The following is a 16,323-nucleotide window of genomic DNA, read 5'->3' as shown; positions in this document are numbered from 1 at the left end:
GCCCCAGATAATGCCCAACTCCTACGAACCAGTGCTGGGCTCCAGATAAAGCCCCGCTCCTAAGGACCAGTGCTGGGCTCTAGATAAAGCCCCGCTCCTACGGACCAGTGCAAGGCCCCAGATAAAGCCCCGCTCCTAAGAACCAGTGCTGGGCCCCAGATAAAGCCCCGCTCCTAGGAACCAGTGCTGGGGCCCAGATAAAGCCCTGCTCCTAGGAACCAGTGCTGGGGCCCAGATAAAGCCCAGCTCCTACGCACCAGTGCTGGGCTCCAGATTAAGCCCCGCTCCTATGGACCAGTGCTGGGGACCAGATAAAGCCCCGCTTCTACGGACCAGTGCTGGGCTCCAGATAAAGCCCCGCTCCTATCGACCCGTGCTGGGCCCCAGATAAAGCCCCACTCCTACGGACCATTGCTGGGCACTGAATAATAACCACCTCAGCTCTGGGACCTGAATCGAAGTTCTCTATCGGTTCCATTGATCCGATGGCCATGAGAGAGCAGCCACGCACTCAGTCCAGCTGGCTGCAGACTGAGCCTAAGGGCAAGGGAAGCAGTTCGATCAAAATTACATCAGAAGCTAAAACATGCCTTCTGGGTCCAATCACCCTCAGCCAGGCCTCGGCTGGCAGTTATTGGAACATTGGAATCGATCAGTCTTTTATCACTTCTCAGCCTCTCCCAGCTGGGTGCAGCCAGGAGCAAGGATGGGGGGGGGGGGCATGAGGGCAATGGAACCAGCAATAACTAGAAAGTGAATGAGAGTCCTACAAAGATATCAGCAGCACAACAGCGGATACCTCCTGCATCTCTACATCAGATGCGTGAGCACAGGTACCATTAGTCGATACCTACTGTACAGCCCCTTGCACAAGGGGCTGTGCAGCCGATACCTACAGCATGACACTGGCACCAGGAGCTGTGCAGCCGATACCTACAGCATGCCACTGGCACCAGGGGCTGTGAAGTCGATACCCACTGCATCCCACTAGCACCAGGGGCTGTGCAGCCAATACCCACTGCATCCCACTAGCACCAGGGGCTGTGCAGCCGATACCCACTACATGCCACTGGCACCACGAGCTGTGCAGCCGAAACCCACTGCACAGCCACTGGCACCACGAGCTGTACAGCTACTGGCTCTGTCGGCTCTATGGTACATACCTCATGCACGGTCACTGGTACCACCAGCTCAGTAGGAGATGTCTCATGCAGGGCCACGGATGCAGCCAGCTCTACAGTAGGGACCTCATTCAGTCACTAGTACCACTAGATGTGCAGCCGATACCTACAGAACAGACACTGGCGCCACGAGCTGGGCAGCCGATACCTACTGCACAGCCCCTGGCACCAGGAGCTGTGCTCCTGATACCTACTGAACAGCCACTGGCACCACAAGCTGGGCAGCCGATACCTACTGCACAGCCACTGGCACCACGAGGTATGCAGCCGATACCTACTGCACAGCCACTGGCACCACGAGGTATGCAGCCGATACCTACTGCACAGCCACTGGCACCACGAGGTATGCAGCCGATACCTACTGCACAGCCACTGGCACCACGAGGTATGCAGCCGATACCTACTGCACAGTCACTGGCACCACGAGGTATGCAGCCGATACCTACTGCATGCCACTGGCACCAGGAGCTGTGCCGCCGATACCCACAGCATGCCACTGGCACCAGGAGCTGTGCAGCCGATATCTACTGAACAGCCACTGGCACCACAAGCTGGGCAGCCGATATCTACTGCACAGTCACTGGCACCACGAGCTGTGCATACCTACACAGGAGCTGTGCAGCCGATACCCACTGCATGCCACTGGCACCAGGAGCTGTGCCGCCGATACCCACAGCATGCCACTGGCACCACGAGCTGTGCAGCCGATACCACCTGCATGCCACTGGCACCAGGAGCTGTGCCGCCGATACCTACTGCAAAGTCACTGGCACCACGAGCTGTGCCGCCGATACCTACTGCATGCCACTGGCACCAGGAGCTGTGCAGCCAATACCCACTGCATGCCACTGGCACCACGAGCTGTGCAGCCGATACCCACTGCATGCCTCTGGCACCAGGAGCTGTGCAGCCGATACCTACTGAACAGCCACTGGCACCACGAGCTGGGCAGCCGATGCCTACTGCACAGCCACTGGCACCACAAGCTGTGCCGCCGATACCTACTGCACAGTCACTGGGAGCACGAGCTGTGCATACCTACACAGGAGCTGTGCAGCCGATACCCACTGCATGCCACTGGCACCAGGAGCTGTGCAGCCGATACCCACTGCATGCCACTGGCACCAGGAGCTGTGCAGCCGATATCTACTGAACAGCCACTGGCACCACAAGCTGGGCAGCCGATACCTACTGCACAGTCACTGGCACCACGAGCTGTGCATACCTACACAGGAGCTGTGCAGCCGATACCCACTGCATGCCACTGGCACCAGGAGCTGTGCAGCCGATATCCACTGCATGCCACTGGCACCAGGAGCTGTGCCGCCGATACCCACAGCATGCCACTGGCACCAGGAGCTGTGCAGCCGATACCTACTGAACAGCCACTGGCACCACAAGCTGGGCAGCCGATACCTACTGCACAGCCACTGGCACCACGAGGTGTGCAGCCGATACCTACTGCACAGTCACTGGCACCACGAGCTGTGCAGCCGATACCACCTGCATGCTACTGGCACCACGAGCTGTAGCAGAAGATACCCACTGCATGCCACTGGCACCAGGAGCTGTGCAGGCCGATACCCACTGCATGCCACTTGCACCAGGAGCTGTGCAGAAGATACCCACTGCATGCCACTGGCTCCACGAGCTGTGCAGCCGACACCTACCTCATGCCACTGGCACCAGGAGCTGTACAGCCGATACCCACTGCATGCCACTGGCACCAGGAGCTGTGCAGCCAATACCCACTGCATACCACTGGCACCACGAGCTGTGCAGCCGATACCTACTGAACAGCCAATGGCACCACGAGCTGGGCAGCCGATGCCTACTGCACAGCCACTGGCACCACGAGCTGTGCAGCCGATACCACCTGCACAGTCACTGGGAGCACGAGCTGTGCATACCTACACAGGAGCTGTGCAGCCGATACCCACTGCATGCCACTGGCACCAGGAGCTGTGCCGCCGATACCCACAGCATGCCACTGGCACCAGGAGCTGTGCAGCCGATACCTACTGAACAGCCACTGGCACCACGAGGTGTGCAGCCGATACCCACAGCATGCCACTGGCACCACAAGCTGGGCAGCCGATACCTACTGCACAGCCACTGGCACCACGAGGTGTGCAGCCGATACCCACAGCATGCCACTGGCACCACAAGCTGGGCAGCCGATACCTACTGCACAGCCACTGGCACCACAAGCTGTGCCACCGATACCTACTGCACAGTCACTGGCACCACGAGCTGTGCATACCTACACAGGAGCTGTGCAGCCGATACCCACTGCATGCCACTGGCACCAGGAGCTGTGCAGCCGATACCCACTGCATGCCACTGGCACCAGGAGCTGTGCCGCCGATACCCACAGCATGCCACTGGCACCAGGAGCTGTGCAGCGGATACCTACTGAACAGCCACTGGCACCACAAGCTGGGCAGCCGATACCTACAGCACAGCCACTGGCACCACGAGGTGTGCAGCCGATACCTACTGCACAGTCACTGGCACCACGAGCTGTGCAGCCGATATCACCTGCATGCTACTGGCACCACGAGCTGTAGCAGAAGATACCCACTGCATGCCACTGGCACCAGGAGCTGTGTAGCCGATACCCACTGCATGCCACTTACACCAGGAGCTGTGCAGAAGATACCCACTGCATGCCACTGGCACCAGGAGCTGTGCAACAGATACCCACTGCATGCCACTGGCTCCACGACCTGTGCAGCCGACACCTACCTCATGCCACTGGCACCAGGAGCTGTACAGCCGATACCCACTGCATGCCACTGGCATCACAAGCTGTGCAGCAGACACTTACCTCATGCAACTGGCACCAGGAGCTGTGCAGCAGATACCAACTGCATGCCACTGGCACCAGGAGCTGCGCAGCAGATACCCACTGCATGACACTGGCACCAGCAGCTGCGCAGCAGATACCAACTGCATGCCACTGGCACCAGGAGCTGTGCAGCCGATACCCACTGCATGCCACTAGCACCACAAAATGAGCAGCCGATACCCACTGCACAGCCACTGGCACCACAAGCTGTACAGCTACTGGCTCTGTCGTCTCTATGGTAGATACCTCATGCACAGTCACTGGTACCACCAGCAGTACAGTAGATACTTTATGCAGCCACTGGCACCATCAGTAGTGCATAGGTCCCTTATGCACATGAAAGGTCCGACCTTGAAAGAGACACCGGCAGCTATGCTATTCAGAATTATAACTAGCTACACAACAAGTACTACATACACAGCCAAGCAGGGCCTAATTTGAGGCAGTGGTTTCCGGTGCTCAGCACCGGCAACAAATTGTCAAACCAAGCATCTAGGACAGTCTGCCACATGGTGGTGCTGTTTATTTGATTTAGAGATGCGCACAACAGTTGTTTATAAACTCAAAATACCTTGAAAATGATTAATACCCGCCGTCTAAGCCATTCTAAAAGCTTCGGGGGCCTGGAATAGTCTGGATTGTCACTCTTGTAAGGTGTGATGGCTAGTAGATGTCTTGGTATCTTCATGGGCAGCGCTATCAGGAGCTATGGGTGGTGTGAGCTTAAGTGGCATAACGAGGGCTTGACCAAAAGTACAACCAGCTCTAGGGCTCAGTCTACAGCAAGGAGCCGTGCTGCCACACCACAAGATAGAGTCTCAGGAGGCTCACTAGGGAGCTCACTGGTTTAGAGTTCTCTTACCATAGGGGGTCCCAGGCCCAAACTCTCCAGCAGCCTCGGTCATGTATTGGGCAAGAAGCTCTCCATTTGTAATCCTAGATGGTACCTTACGGTCCAACTTCTCATAAAGGAACTCTTCCACCCGGGTACCTGAAGCAAGGAGCAGAGAGATCTGTGAGCACATCAGAAGACTGTGCATACCCATCACACCAGCATCAAGATATGTACACTGCAAGATGGTGGCAGAAGTTTGCACACCTGCCACCATTAAGATGAGAGCTTATTTATTCATTAGGAGTACATCAATGAACATCACACAAGCATCGAAGCATGCACATGCAAGAGCGTGACAGGAGTATGTATACCATGTCAGCATCATAACGTGTGCACACACCACAACACACTTAGAGCAATACAAACTAAAGCATCCAGGCCCCACCAGTTGAGGTGTGTGCACACACCACAACACACTTAGAGCAATACAAAAAAGCATGCAGACCCCACCAGTTGAGGTGTGTGCACACACCACAAGAAATAGAGAGCAATGCAGACCCCACCAGCATAGAGATGTGGGCACACACCACAACAAACATACTAAGATGGTGACTGATCAGAAAGCCGAAGACACAACGTGAAAATCATGGTATGCAATACACACAGCAAGAGGAAAACTGCAGCATGAACACCCCAATAGCTTCAAGTTGAGCACACAACAGAAAAAGATGGAGTCTAAAGCATGCATATCCCACTCACAACAAGGTATGTGCAGCTACCACAACAAGCACCGTCTGTCGAGGATAGCACTGAGCACAGCTGACCGTGACATGTACTCATCACACCAGCATTGAAAGAGGCACCATGCTCATTCACAACAACAAGGAGGCTTCAGAATGCACATGCCACTAGCATCGAGACCGCATTGAAACCCAGGGCAAAAAGCACAAGCGTCAGTTGTCCCACAGAAACAAGCACTGGTGCAAGGTGACGCGAAGCAACAAGCAAAGCAGTAAGGTGGGCAGCGGAGTAAGCATAAAGAGGCACAGAGTGACAAGCGTACATAAAGTGAACCAAATCAACAGACCCAAGACCCAGAGCATGGCGTATGTATGCCAAATGTCCCCAAAAAAGGAAAAGAACTTCTAAGTCATAAAAGCCTCAGAGTAGCAATGAGACCTGATCAACAGTCACGTCACACCCTATAACTTACATTCACTAGCACCCACTCTTCTCACCACAAGAAAAACTACCTCCCTCATAACAGTACCATCCCATGACCCATCTCTCGCTCCTCTTACTAGGGTTCGGCTGCAGTAGAACTTCAGTTTGCCGAAGTATCTTCTCCGTCCAGTTCTTCGTTGTGTCGGCCCGAGTCAAGAGGTTCTCAAAATGAGCATCAAGTTCAGTCTTCTCGGAATGCCCCAGCTTCTCCTCCGTGAACTGCAAGAAGCAAAACCAGGACATGAAAAAGATAATTTCAAACATGACCAATCACACCAAGAGTACCCCAAACCACCTTTAAAATCAGAACCCCACCACACGACATGTCACCATTGAGGTGGAAAGGCCTACCTTCAAGCCAGAGTCCAAAAGAACTTCACTTCCGACAGAGCAGTTCACCGGCAGGGCAAGAACTGACCAAACCAGAATACAAGAAAAACAACCAAACCAGATTACAAGACTCCAGTCAAGCAGGACCTTCACACCAGAAAAAGGCTAACCATCGTAGGATAAAAGACGTATCTTACTCATGGCATTGACAGTGAAACCAGAATACAAGGCTCCCCTCCAAGCAGGACCATCACATCAGGAACAGAGTAACTGTAGTATGTTATAAAAATGAATCTTACTCAAGGCATGGACAGTGAAACCAGAATACAAGAAGAATCCCCTCCAACCACAGTAACATATGCGCCTCAACCAAAGAAAGGTGGGAGGTATCCAAAACTAAATAAAACAAGACCTCCATCCCAAGCAGTAGTAGGAAAAACAAAGGCCCAAAATAGAAAGTCTTCCATCCCATGCATGCCTATGAAAAAGCCAACCCCTATAAAGATTACAACAAAATATGACAAAAAGAAACCAAACCAGAATACAAGGATATTCAACATAAAGCAGGACTTTTAAATCAAGAACAAGATGAGCTGCATGGGTAATGAGATACATCTCAATCCTGGCATAGGCAGCCACACCACAATAGAGGATTTACACCCTAAACCGGGCAAGGAACAAATAATCCTCAATACAGGAAGACCGAAGACCCCTTCAAAAGCGAGCACAGACGCAATCAGTATTTAGTAAACAAAGCACAAATTCAAAGTAAAGCGAAGAACAACCAGGTGTGCATGCAAATAAAAAACACCAGTAGGGCTAGAAAAACTGCACTTAAACAGCCTATTCCAGTGAGACTAGAAACAGTAGAGACTCTATGCCAAGAAAGTCTGGAAACGACCACATCTAAACGCTCCCCCGGCGACGCTCAGGCCACGCCCACTTTCGAGGCCACGCCCACTCCAGTATTTAGAGCGCGCGCTTTGGAAAGCTGCCGCCAGAAGTGTCAGAGCTCCGCAGGCAGACGCCGGGAGACTCGTTTTTAAAAATTGTTTGAAATCTGCTTTTACCTGTGTGTAACTACAAGTAGCCTGTTGCCTACTCTATCTCTAATCTTTAAAACCCAAACAGCGTCCTTGGACGACTGCAACGACCCCCTGATCGCCTCCCCGGCGACGCTCAGGCCACGCCCACTTTCGAGGCCACGCCCCCCCCCCCCGCCTATATTATGTGTTGCCAGCGGAAGCGCAGCGGACGAGCGCAGCGGGAGCGCCGTTTGCGCGCCGAAGGCGCGCCTAAGGCAAGCCCGTCTGCGCCCGTCCGCGGCAGACCGGGGCACGGGGCCAGACCCCCTGGTCCTCATCCCCCGGAGAACCGCTACGACAAAGAAGAGCTTCTCAGCCTTCGCAGCAAACATCTCAAGGTATGTGAGCACAGTATTGATCTCAGCCGTCCCACCAACCCCTGTGAAAACTGCGGCTTCACCCTCAACAAACACTCCAAAGCAAGTGCGCCCAACGGCAACGTCCAATTAGAGCACAGTAGAACAATCAGTGGCGCGCTACTTAACTGTCGCTCCCTCAAAAAACATAAACTGGAAGTATTCGACCTTTTAACTGACAATAAATGGGACCTACTATGCCTTACTGAAACTTGGCTGGACGAAGACTCAGACCCTGAAGTCAGGGAAGCCCTGCCCCCAGGCTATGCTATCTGCAGGCAGGATAGACCTAAGGGAAGGGGAGGCGGCATTGCCATAATCTATAGAACGAATATGACATGCATCCTTGAACCTATCACTATAACAGATAGCGAAACGGGAGTTTTCTCCATCGATATTGACAAAAATACGGTCATCAAAGGCCTATTGATTTATAGACCTCCGGGAGGTAGCAGAAACTTTACGGAAAGTCTTATCCAGAACGTCACCCCACTGGCTATGAGATATAAGAATTTCATTGTATTAGGGGATATTAACCTCCACATTGAAGACCTCAACAACACAGCTGCTCAAGAATTATGCCAAGAGCTGCAGATCCTACAATTAGTCACTACCTCCCACGCCCGACTCATCGCCATGGGCACCTTCTAGACCCCATTTTTAACAACATGGAGGATTTGAAACAGGATACCCCCATTCCTTTGCCGTGGACAGACCATTTCTTAGTTCCTTTTCAATTCCTAGTCATGCCTCATCATACAAAAACTCACCATGGCGCAAATAAACTGCAGAGAAAATGGGCCAGGTTTTCCATGGAGTCCTTCGAACATCACTTCCTACTAAACGGGTCCCCTGCAGACCTAGGAGTGGACGTTGACAGAGCTTGCGCAGCCCTGGACGAACACATCAATAAAACCCTGGATATTACTGCCCCTTGGGCCAATAAGGGCCCGGAGCGACAAACTAAAACTGCCCCTTGGTTCAATACAACTCTTAGAGAAACCAAGGCAGCCTGCAAAAGGCTTGAACGCGCTTGGAGAAGGAACTACTCATCAGAGGCAAGAGATGTTTACAGAGCTAACATAAAAGAATATCACCTCCTAATTAGGAAAGCCAAGGCGTCCTTCTATGCCGATCGAATAGATAGTGCTTTATGTTCTCCCAAGGAACTCTTTAGGATTTATAAAGAGATTACAACACCTCCCCCTGGCTTAGAGCAGGCAGATACTTCAGCACAATCATGTAACGCCATCGCAGAATTTTTCCATAAAAAGGTACGCGACATCTACAACAGTTTCCCAGAGGATGCCAGAACTGGATCTAACCTTCTTCCTCCTCACGAAGAAGCAGTGTGGGAGGCGACGATCGAAGACTGCCTCACAGTATTCCAGACTCCGTCGGAAGATCTCCTGATAGCCACTGCTAAAGGCATTAAATCAGGCTCCCCGCACGATCCTGCCCCTGCCAAATTTCTGAACAGCGCCATGAGTCATCTGGCACCCTATGTTGGCCACGTTCTATCTACCTCTTTTGACACCGGCAAGGTCCCTCTCCGGTGGAAACAGGCAGTCGTACTGCCTCTGAAGAAAAAACCCAACATCAGTGCGTCCCAGCTTAGCAATCTACGCCCCATTTCGCTCTTACCCTTCTTTTCCAAACTGGCGGAAAAGCTGGTTAACCAACAACTATCCGCGCACATAGAGTCCAGAGGCCTCCTGCACACCAACCAATCGGGCTTTCGTGTACGCCACTCTACAGAATCAGCCCTCCTTTTTTCTACTGAGGCACTGAGGAGGCACGTAGACGCGGGACATGTGGCAGCACTAGTGCTTCTGGACCTCAGTGCAGCCTTCGACACTGTAGCACATCATACGTTGCTGCAGTGTCTGAAGAAAGGAGGGGTGACAGGCCGGGCCTGGTTATGGCTGGAATCTTTTCTCACCAACCGCAGCTTCTCGGTAGAGCAAGGAGGAGCACGCTCCGACACCTTTGACCTTGGTCAAGGAGTGCCACAGGGCTCAAGTCTCAGTCCAACCCTTTTTAATCTATACGTCACCCCAGTGGCTTCTACGGCAGAACGATATGGGGTAGAAGTAGTGACATACGCAGACGACACACAGTTGGTGGTCGCTCTGACCCAACCTGCTGAACAAGCAGCCGCCAATTTCTCAGCATGCCTCCAGGACTTGGCGGGATGGATGGCGAAGAATTGCCTCCGTCTTAACGGGGACAAGACTGAGGTGCTGATTGTTGGAAAACCTCCCTCAGTCTGGACATCTGCCTGGTGGCCACAGACCCTGGGGCCCCTTCCTACCCCTAGTGACCAGGTTAAGAATCTGGGAGTATGGGTAGACTCGAAATTGGACTACGACTACCATACCAGACGGGTAGCCGGCACGTGCTTCTCGATCTTACGGAAACTCCGCAAAACCATCGACCTGCTCCCTGAATCATCTAGGAAGACCCTTGTCCACGCCCTGGTCACATCAAGATTGGACTACGGCAACGCCCTTTATTTGGGGGCCAACGCCTCTAGCCGGCGGCGACTGCAGACTATCCAGAACGCTGCCGCCCGCCTGGTCCTCCGGTTGCCCAGAAGAGCCTCCTCAAAAAAATCCCTTCAGACTCTTCACTGGCTTCCGATCAATGAAAGAATTGATTTCAAAGTCCTTTGTATCAGTCACAGGATAGTACATGGCAAGAGCCCGGCCTTCCTTCGGAACCTTCTATGCCCCTACACGCCCACTCGTCAACTCCGCTCGCTAGGAGCAGGCCTCCTTGCTGTCCCCAGACACAAGAAAGCCAGAATGGGTGGAAGATCCTTTCGCATTCTGGCAGCACGTAAATGGAACTCTCTCCCCCTGAGCTTAAGAGCGGAAACATCTGAGCTCATCTTCCGCAGAAAGCTCAAAACATTCCTCTTTCCCAATGATTAACCAGTCTCGTTTGACTTCGGAGTTGATGGCTCTTCTGACAGCGCGGGGACACACGGAAGTGTAACCATGCGCTCTACAAATTCAGAAATAATAATAATAATAAATATATGAAGATCTCTTCCCAAGCAGGACTATGAATTCAGAAATTAGAAAACGGCGGTGATGAGCATCATCCTACGGAGCACATTAACAGCCAAAACTAAATACAAGAAGACGACCTCAAACCAAGCCATTGTAGAAACACTTAAAACATACAAAGTCTCCAACCTAGGAAGGGCTTGAAACAACCAAACTGCAACAAGCATTTGCAATGCAATAGGTCTCACATTTACGCAAGTCTGAGCTACTGACATGGCAAATAACAATGCCTTTTATCTTTGTTTTTAAAACCTAAATAAAAGGCAGTCATTTACAATGCCAATGGCTTAAACTCGCATAAATGCGAGACCTATTGCATTGCAAATGCTTGTTTATACATGCATGCACTGCACTGCACTCAACACGTAATGGATATAGAAGAGTTAATAAACAGAACTATGCATGGAAATGTCTGAAAAAGAATGAGATTTTTTTGCATGCCCACACTCGTCAGCATGACTCTCTTCAGTCACACTGACCTTTCAGAAATGGTCATTCCATTCGAACAGGGCAGGATTCCGTCACTATAAAACTAGTGAAGGAACAGGAGGATGGCAGCAGGCGCAAAGATCGGAGCATCACGAAAGTAACAAAAAAAACAATATATCAAATTTCTCTCAAGATCGGAGACAGAAAGACGTTGAATACTGCGGAAGTGACAGAAATACACCGACTTTCCTTAGTGAGAAAAAATATATGTCCACTGAGCCACAATTCCATCTGCACCCCTTCGCCCCACTCACCCGTCAGGTGCATGTAGAAGGGCTGCCGCTGCTGGACAGCCTCATTGCATAAGTGAAAGCACAGAGGGTGACATTAAAAAACACAAGAATATACTTGCAGGCAATGACGTGGTCAATGCAGTCGCGTAACAAGGCTGACACCGGCCATTGTGCAAAGAAGGAAAATGCCCCCACATTCCCTGGATTGGCAGTTAAAAGACAGGTATAAGCGGGGTACAGTGGCCCACTGAGACCCCTGGGTCCCGGTGTAACTGCACCTCCTGCACCATTGATAGCTAAACCCCTGAGCCGAAGTGCCCTCTGTCTGAGCCTATTCTCACGTACACCAGAGACTGTCATACTTTTAGCGCCTCGTCTGTGATAGTAGGAGCTATATAAACGCACTTACAATACAATACCATAATCAGAGGCTGCTATGAATACAGAGCAGGCCAAGGACGCGAAAAACAATTTCATTAATACCGAAGAATTCAGCATCTTTCTTGCAAAGTGAGCAGCGTGCAATTCCACACTATTCCGAGGTCTTTTATATAATCTCGCTCTTGACCCAAAATGTTCTGTAAAACCTCCGCTGAGTTTATCACAATTTCGAGTCATTTTTGTCATTACTAGTTTGATTTCTCTTGATTCTGTAAGTTTCCCAGCCGTAAGATTCTACAGTGCCTCTTCTGGCGGGGAGGCATTCCGAGACATGCGCTGATTTCTGGCCGAGAAGGACGTTAGATGATATTATTAAGCTATGTGATATATTTTTCCACATAGCACCATCCTACGTGGCCTCTTGATATCAGCAGACACGTCTGAGCTTCACTGATTTGGCTCGCAGGGAATGACCCCTGGTGCAAGGAGTAGTCTGCAGACCCTGGCTCGTGCGTGTGATTTGGTTCTGGAGGGTGAACTGTTTCCCTAGGGTGGGGCTCTGTAAGGGGGGGGGGGATTGTGCTCCAACCCATATCAATAGGGTGACATGGAGGCTGCTGTAAGGTCGTATGCAAAGGTAGCTCGGAGCAGCAGCCCTTCTGCTTAACCCACGTCGAATCAAGTGGTGTGGTGTCCCTTCCTCGTGTGCTGGGGAAGCTCCCGCGGTTGGTGTCAGTCACTAGACGCAGCGCACATGATGAGCAACAGATGACGAGTCCAGTCTGGGAGGGCGGGGCCTAAGGCAGACAGGGTGGTCACAAACCCCACTTCCAAAAGAAAAGCGACGACAATAAATCTCGCAAACAAGCAGCGCATGCGCTGCATTGCTAGGCGAGACCTAAAAAGCACTATGGCACAGCTAGGAACAACTAAACCCCTTCTTCTCAAGAGGAACTAAAACAAGAAGTATAGGGAGCTACCAACCCACGGACAGCTATAAACAACCAGACCTCAAAATACAAAGAACTCAAACCTCAGCAAGACAGCACCCTCTAAACTCCAATACAAAAGCCCCATCCTATGAGCTAGCACATATTACATGAAGACGACTATGCTATGCATAGATTACGATTACATCTCTCGACTTGTGGGTGGCGCTGTGCACATACCAAATGCAGCCCGGAAATCACCACCAGAACACAACCAAAGTCCCTGCATGACTGTTTGCATGCCACATCAATCTTTGACACAAATGGAAACCCTCGTTTCCATGGATTATAGCTACCAAAATGCACTGGCAAGTATTCACGAGGACCCCATAGACACTGTGCAATAGTTTCAATAGAATTAGTCCTGCTATTCCTCAGCCCTGGATTTTCTGTTCCTCGACTTGTGAGTAAAACAGATTCACACACAACATCTTGTGACTCCACCCTGGGCTTATACAAGCCAGTGCTAATAACTCCTTTTATTAGGGGAGGAGCCTAACCAGCAACCATGATGGCCGCCTGATCTCTCGGCTCCGCCGACCCTCCCGCTTTTCTCCCGCTTTCCACCTCATCCTGGTATCTATCCTGCTATTGCGTGGAATCGACGGAAACGGGAAGAGACCCCGGATCTATTGGTGTGCTTTCTTGCTGGGTCCCGGCGGTGCGCCTATCAAAACATCTTCACCCCCGCCTCGCGCTGCGCGGCTACAGCCGGGTCTTTGTTCTCGGACTGGGGCCGGCCTCGCTCACTACAACAGCCGCCGTAGCCGGTGGACCACCCACGGCGGCTCAAGCCTCGTCCTGCTCCCTGTGGCGTGCTTTCTTGTTACAGGGTCTCGCACATCGCCGCTACGGGGAACACATTGCATCGTGTTTTTCACCCGGATACAGCTCTACTGGATACTTTGTCTCCCTACGAGCCGGGCTGGGCGCCATCTTACAGGCTAGTCTCCTTTCCTGAAACAGCGGACCCTGGGCTGCTACCGAAGATACAGCTGTCCGCCCACGCCACGCTAATACTCTGCGCCCATGCAGTGTGCCTCCCCTATGCCTCGAGACTGGTTGTGCCATTATTCGGATTTACGCGGTGCTCGGCTGGCCATGGATGGTAATTGTGGATGGCTTGACGGGCAGTGCTGCCCTTGTTCGCCCTGTATACGGAGGACTGCTGAATCCTCTCATCCCGGTGCACCAGTGCTGCTCAGTGATGTGATGTGCGCCCTAGCTGCTCTGCGAGCCGCTCTACATTCTGCTGTTCGTGTATTGGGGGACCGGCTGGCTCGGATTTCCCCTGTGGCACCATTGCTTGAACATGGAAGCGCCCGGGAGCAGGACACTGTGTCTCATTTTGATACTGCCCTCTGTTGTTCCTCCTCTCCGGCTATCACTGGCACACTGCAGGTGCGAGACCCAATTGCAGTCAAGATGCCGGCTGTACTATCCTTGGGGCAGGCTACAGTTTCGGAATATGTGGTGTGGCTAGAGCAGCGTAGCTGGACGCTAAGTCTAGTTTCTCCTCCTGAGGTCCCTGGCGTATCTCTACTCCTCATCCTGATGCGACTCCTATTGACTGGGCTCGCCAATCCCGGAGGAACTCTGTTGTGCATTATCCTTTATTATGCCACGGACTCCTGCATGGCTGTGTATCGGATGGACCTTATGGATCGTCCCCCCACTCGGATCTGGATATTTGGATCGCTTGCCTCCTTCAAGATGTCTACAGTGAGGCCGGACTCTGTCGCTGCCACATATCGCAGGGGGCAGGGTTGAGTGTGCCCCCCCATTATGTCGGGACTGCTTCACTTGTACTGCTGGGACACTGATTGACTGCCGGGGATATCGAATATGGGTATTGTATTGGTCGCGGGGTCTGGGTTCGGGCGGCCGGAATGAAACGCTATGGTGCTTTGGGGATATTTGCTGGCCCTCCTCCGATCTTCTGTGAATTATGTTTCTTCTTTCTCTTCTCTTTTTCTCTTTCTGTTCTAAATTTCGGGTTTGGTTTGTGGGCGACAGGCACGCAGCTTGGGGGGGGGGGGTAGGCCGTAGCCTCCGCATACGTGCAGGGTGGGGGATGGGGGGTAGGGATTTTGTTTTAGTTTCAGTTTCTATGGGCCTTATTTCTCTTGTCTTTTTCCTTTCTCTTTTTCTTTCCTCCCTTTGGGTTGTCAGTTGCTTCGGGGTAGTATTACCTATTCTCTCCGCTGTCGATGTTGTCATTTTTGTGGATTTGGGTGTTCTGAGTCCGTGGGGCGGGCGATGGCCAGCGTGTACTGTTTTATTGTGCTATTATCCTGATGGTCACTATCCTCTGTTGCTTTTAATTTTATTCCTCGTTTTGCTCATGACTCGCTGGTTCGTTGCCTGCCATTGCTTTCGGTGGATTGAATGCACCTGATCCTTCTTCTCTACAAAACTTTTAAAATTAACCTCATTCCTCCTGTGCCCGGTGGTCCCGCTTCGATCTAGTCACGTCTTAGACAATTATCCTTTGTACATTCTCTGGGACTGCTGAGTTGAACTATCTGTACTTTATGTGCTATTGATTGCTCTCGAGGCCGGCCTGTATGGTTGTAGGCCCGTATTTGTACGCTCGCTATGCACAATAAAGGTTTTCAAAAATTAAAAATAAATAAATAAATAACTCCTTTTATTGTACACTATTGTTTCAACCTTTGAGCGCTAATACGTGGTAGTTGGATACTGCCCACGCTTTACTCTATATTCTGCTTTTGGTCTGCAGTCAGGTGCAGGTCCTCAGCTGCTCCCTTTCTACTTAGCTTCCAATTTCTTTCTGTTGTTTCTACCCTTTTAATTTTTTACCGTCTTGTATCCCCAATCTTGATCCAGTTACCCCTTTGCTTAATACTTTTGTTTCTGCCCTTTGCCCCTATTCTGCTCTCTAGTTTTTTTTTTTTGCTTCTCCTTTCATCTGGGCTTGTTTGTTAGTCCCCATTTGCTGTCTCAAGTTTATCTTGCCATTTCCGTCTCTTGTTACAGTTTCTAGTATGCTTGACTTGTCTCGCCTTGCACGTTACCACTTGTGCTTGTCCGGTCTTTTTCTCCAGTTTTACCATGATACCTTGCCCAGTACCCATTTGCTACAGCTCTTGTGTTCCTTGTGCTTGCCCTTCTCCAGTCGGTCTCTAGTTTTGGCCTTTTGTCTGGCTAGTACCATGCTTGTGCTCCAGCTTATGCCTTCCCTGTGCTTCTTTCCTTAGAACATTTGTTCTGCTCCTTGCCCTATACTCATTGAAAGCTGTTAGAGCCCTATTTAGAGTGTGGTTGCTCCGTC

General features: G+C 51.5%; 1 protein-coding gene across 6 annotated transcripts in view; it reads right to left on the bottom strand.

Moving 5' to 3' along the window:
- The window catches only part of SH3GLB2 (SH3 domain containing GRB2 like, endophilin B2), a 260,034-nt gene that overhangs the window by 174,860 nt on the left and 68,851 nt on the right, over window positions 1-16,323 (bottom strand). For all 6 annotated transcript variants that reach the window (XM_086924853.1, XM_086924854.1, XM_086924855.1 and 3 more), the window contains exons 2-3: window positions 6,169-6,310; window positions 4,895-5,023 (exon numbers count right to left, since the gene is read on the bottom strand). In XM_086924853.1, the coding sequence (XP_086780979.1) occupies window positions 4,895-5,023; window positions 6,169-6,310 (271 nt within the window). The remainder of the gene's footprint in view (window positions 1-4,894; window positions 5,024-6,168; window positions 6,311-16,323) is intronic.

This window comes from Lissotriton vulgaris, chromosome 5, assembly GCF_964263255.1.
Source record: "Lissotriton vulgaris chromosome 5, aLisVul1.2, whole genome shotgun sequence".
NCBI classification, from domain to species: domain Eukaryota; kingdom Metazoa; phylum Chordata; class Amphibia; order Caudata; family Salamandridae; genus Lissotriton; species Lissotriton vulgaris.
Note: the sequence above shows the minus strand (reverse complement) of the source record. Positions and strands in the feature narration are given on the sequence as shown.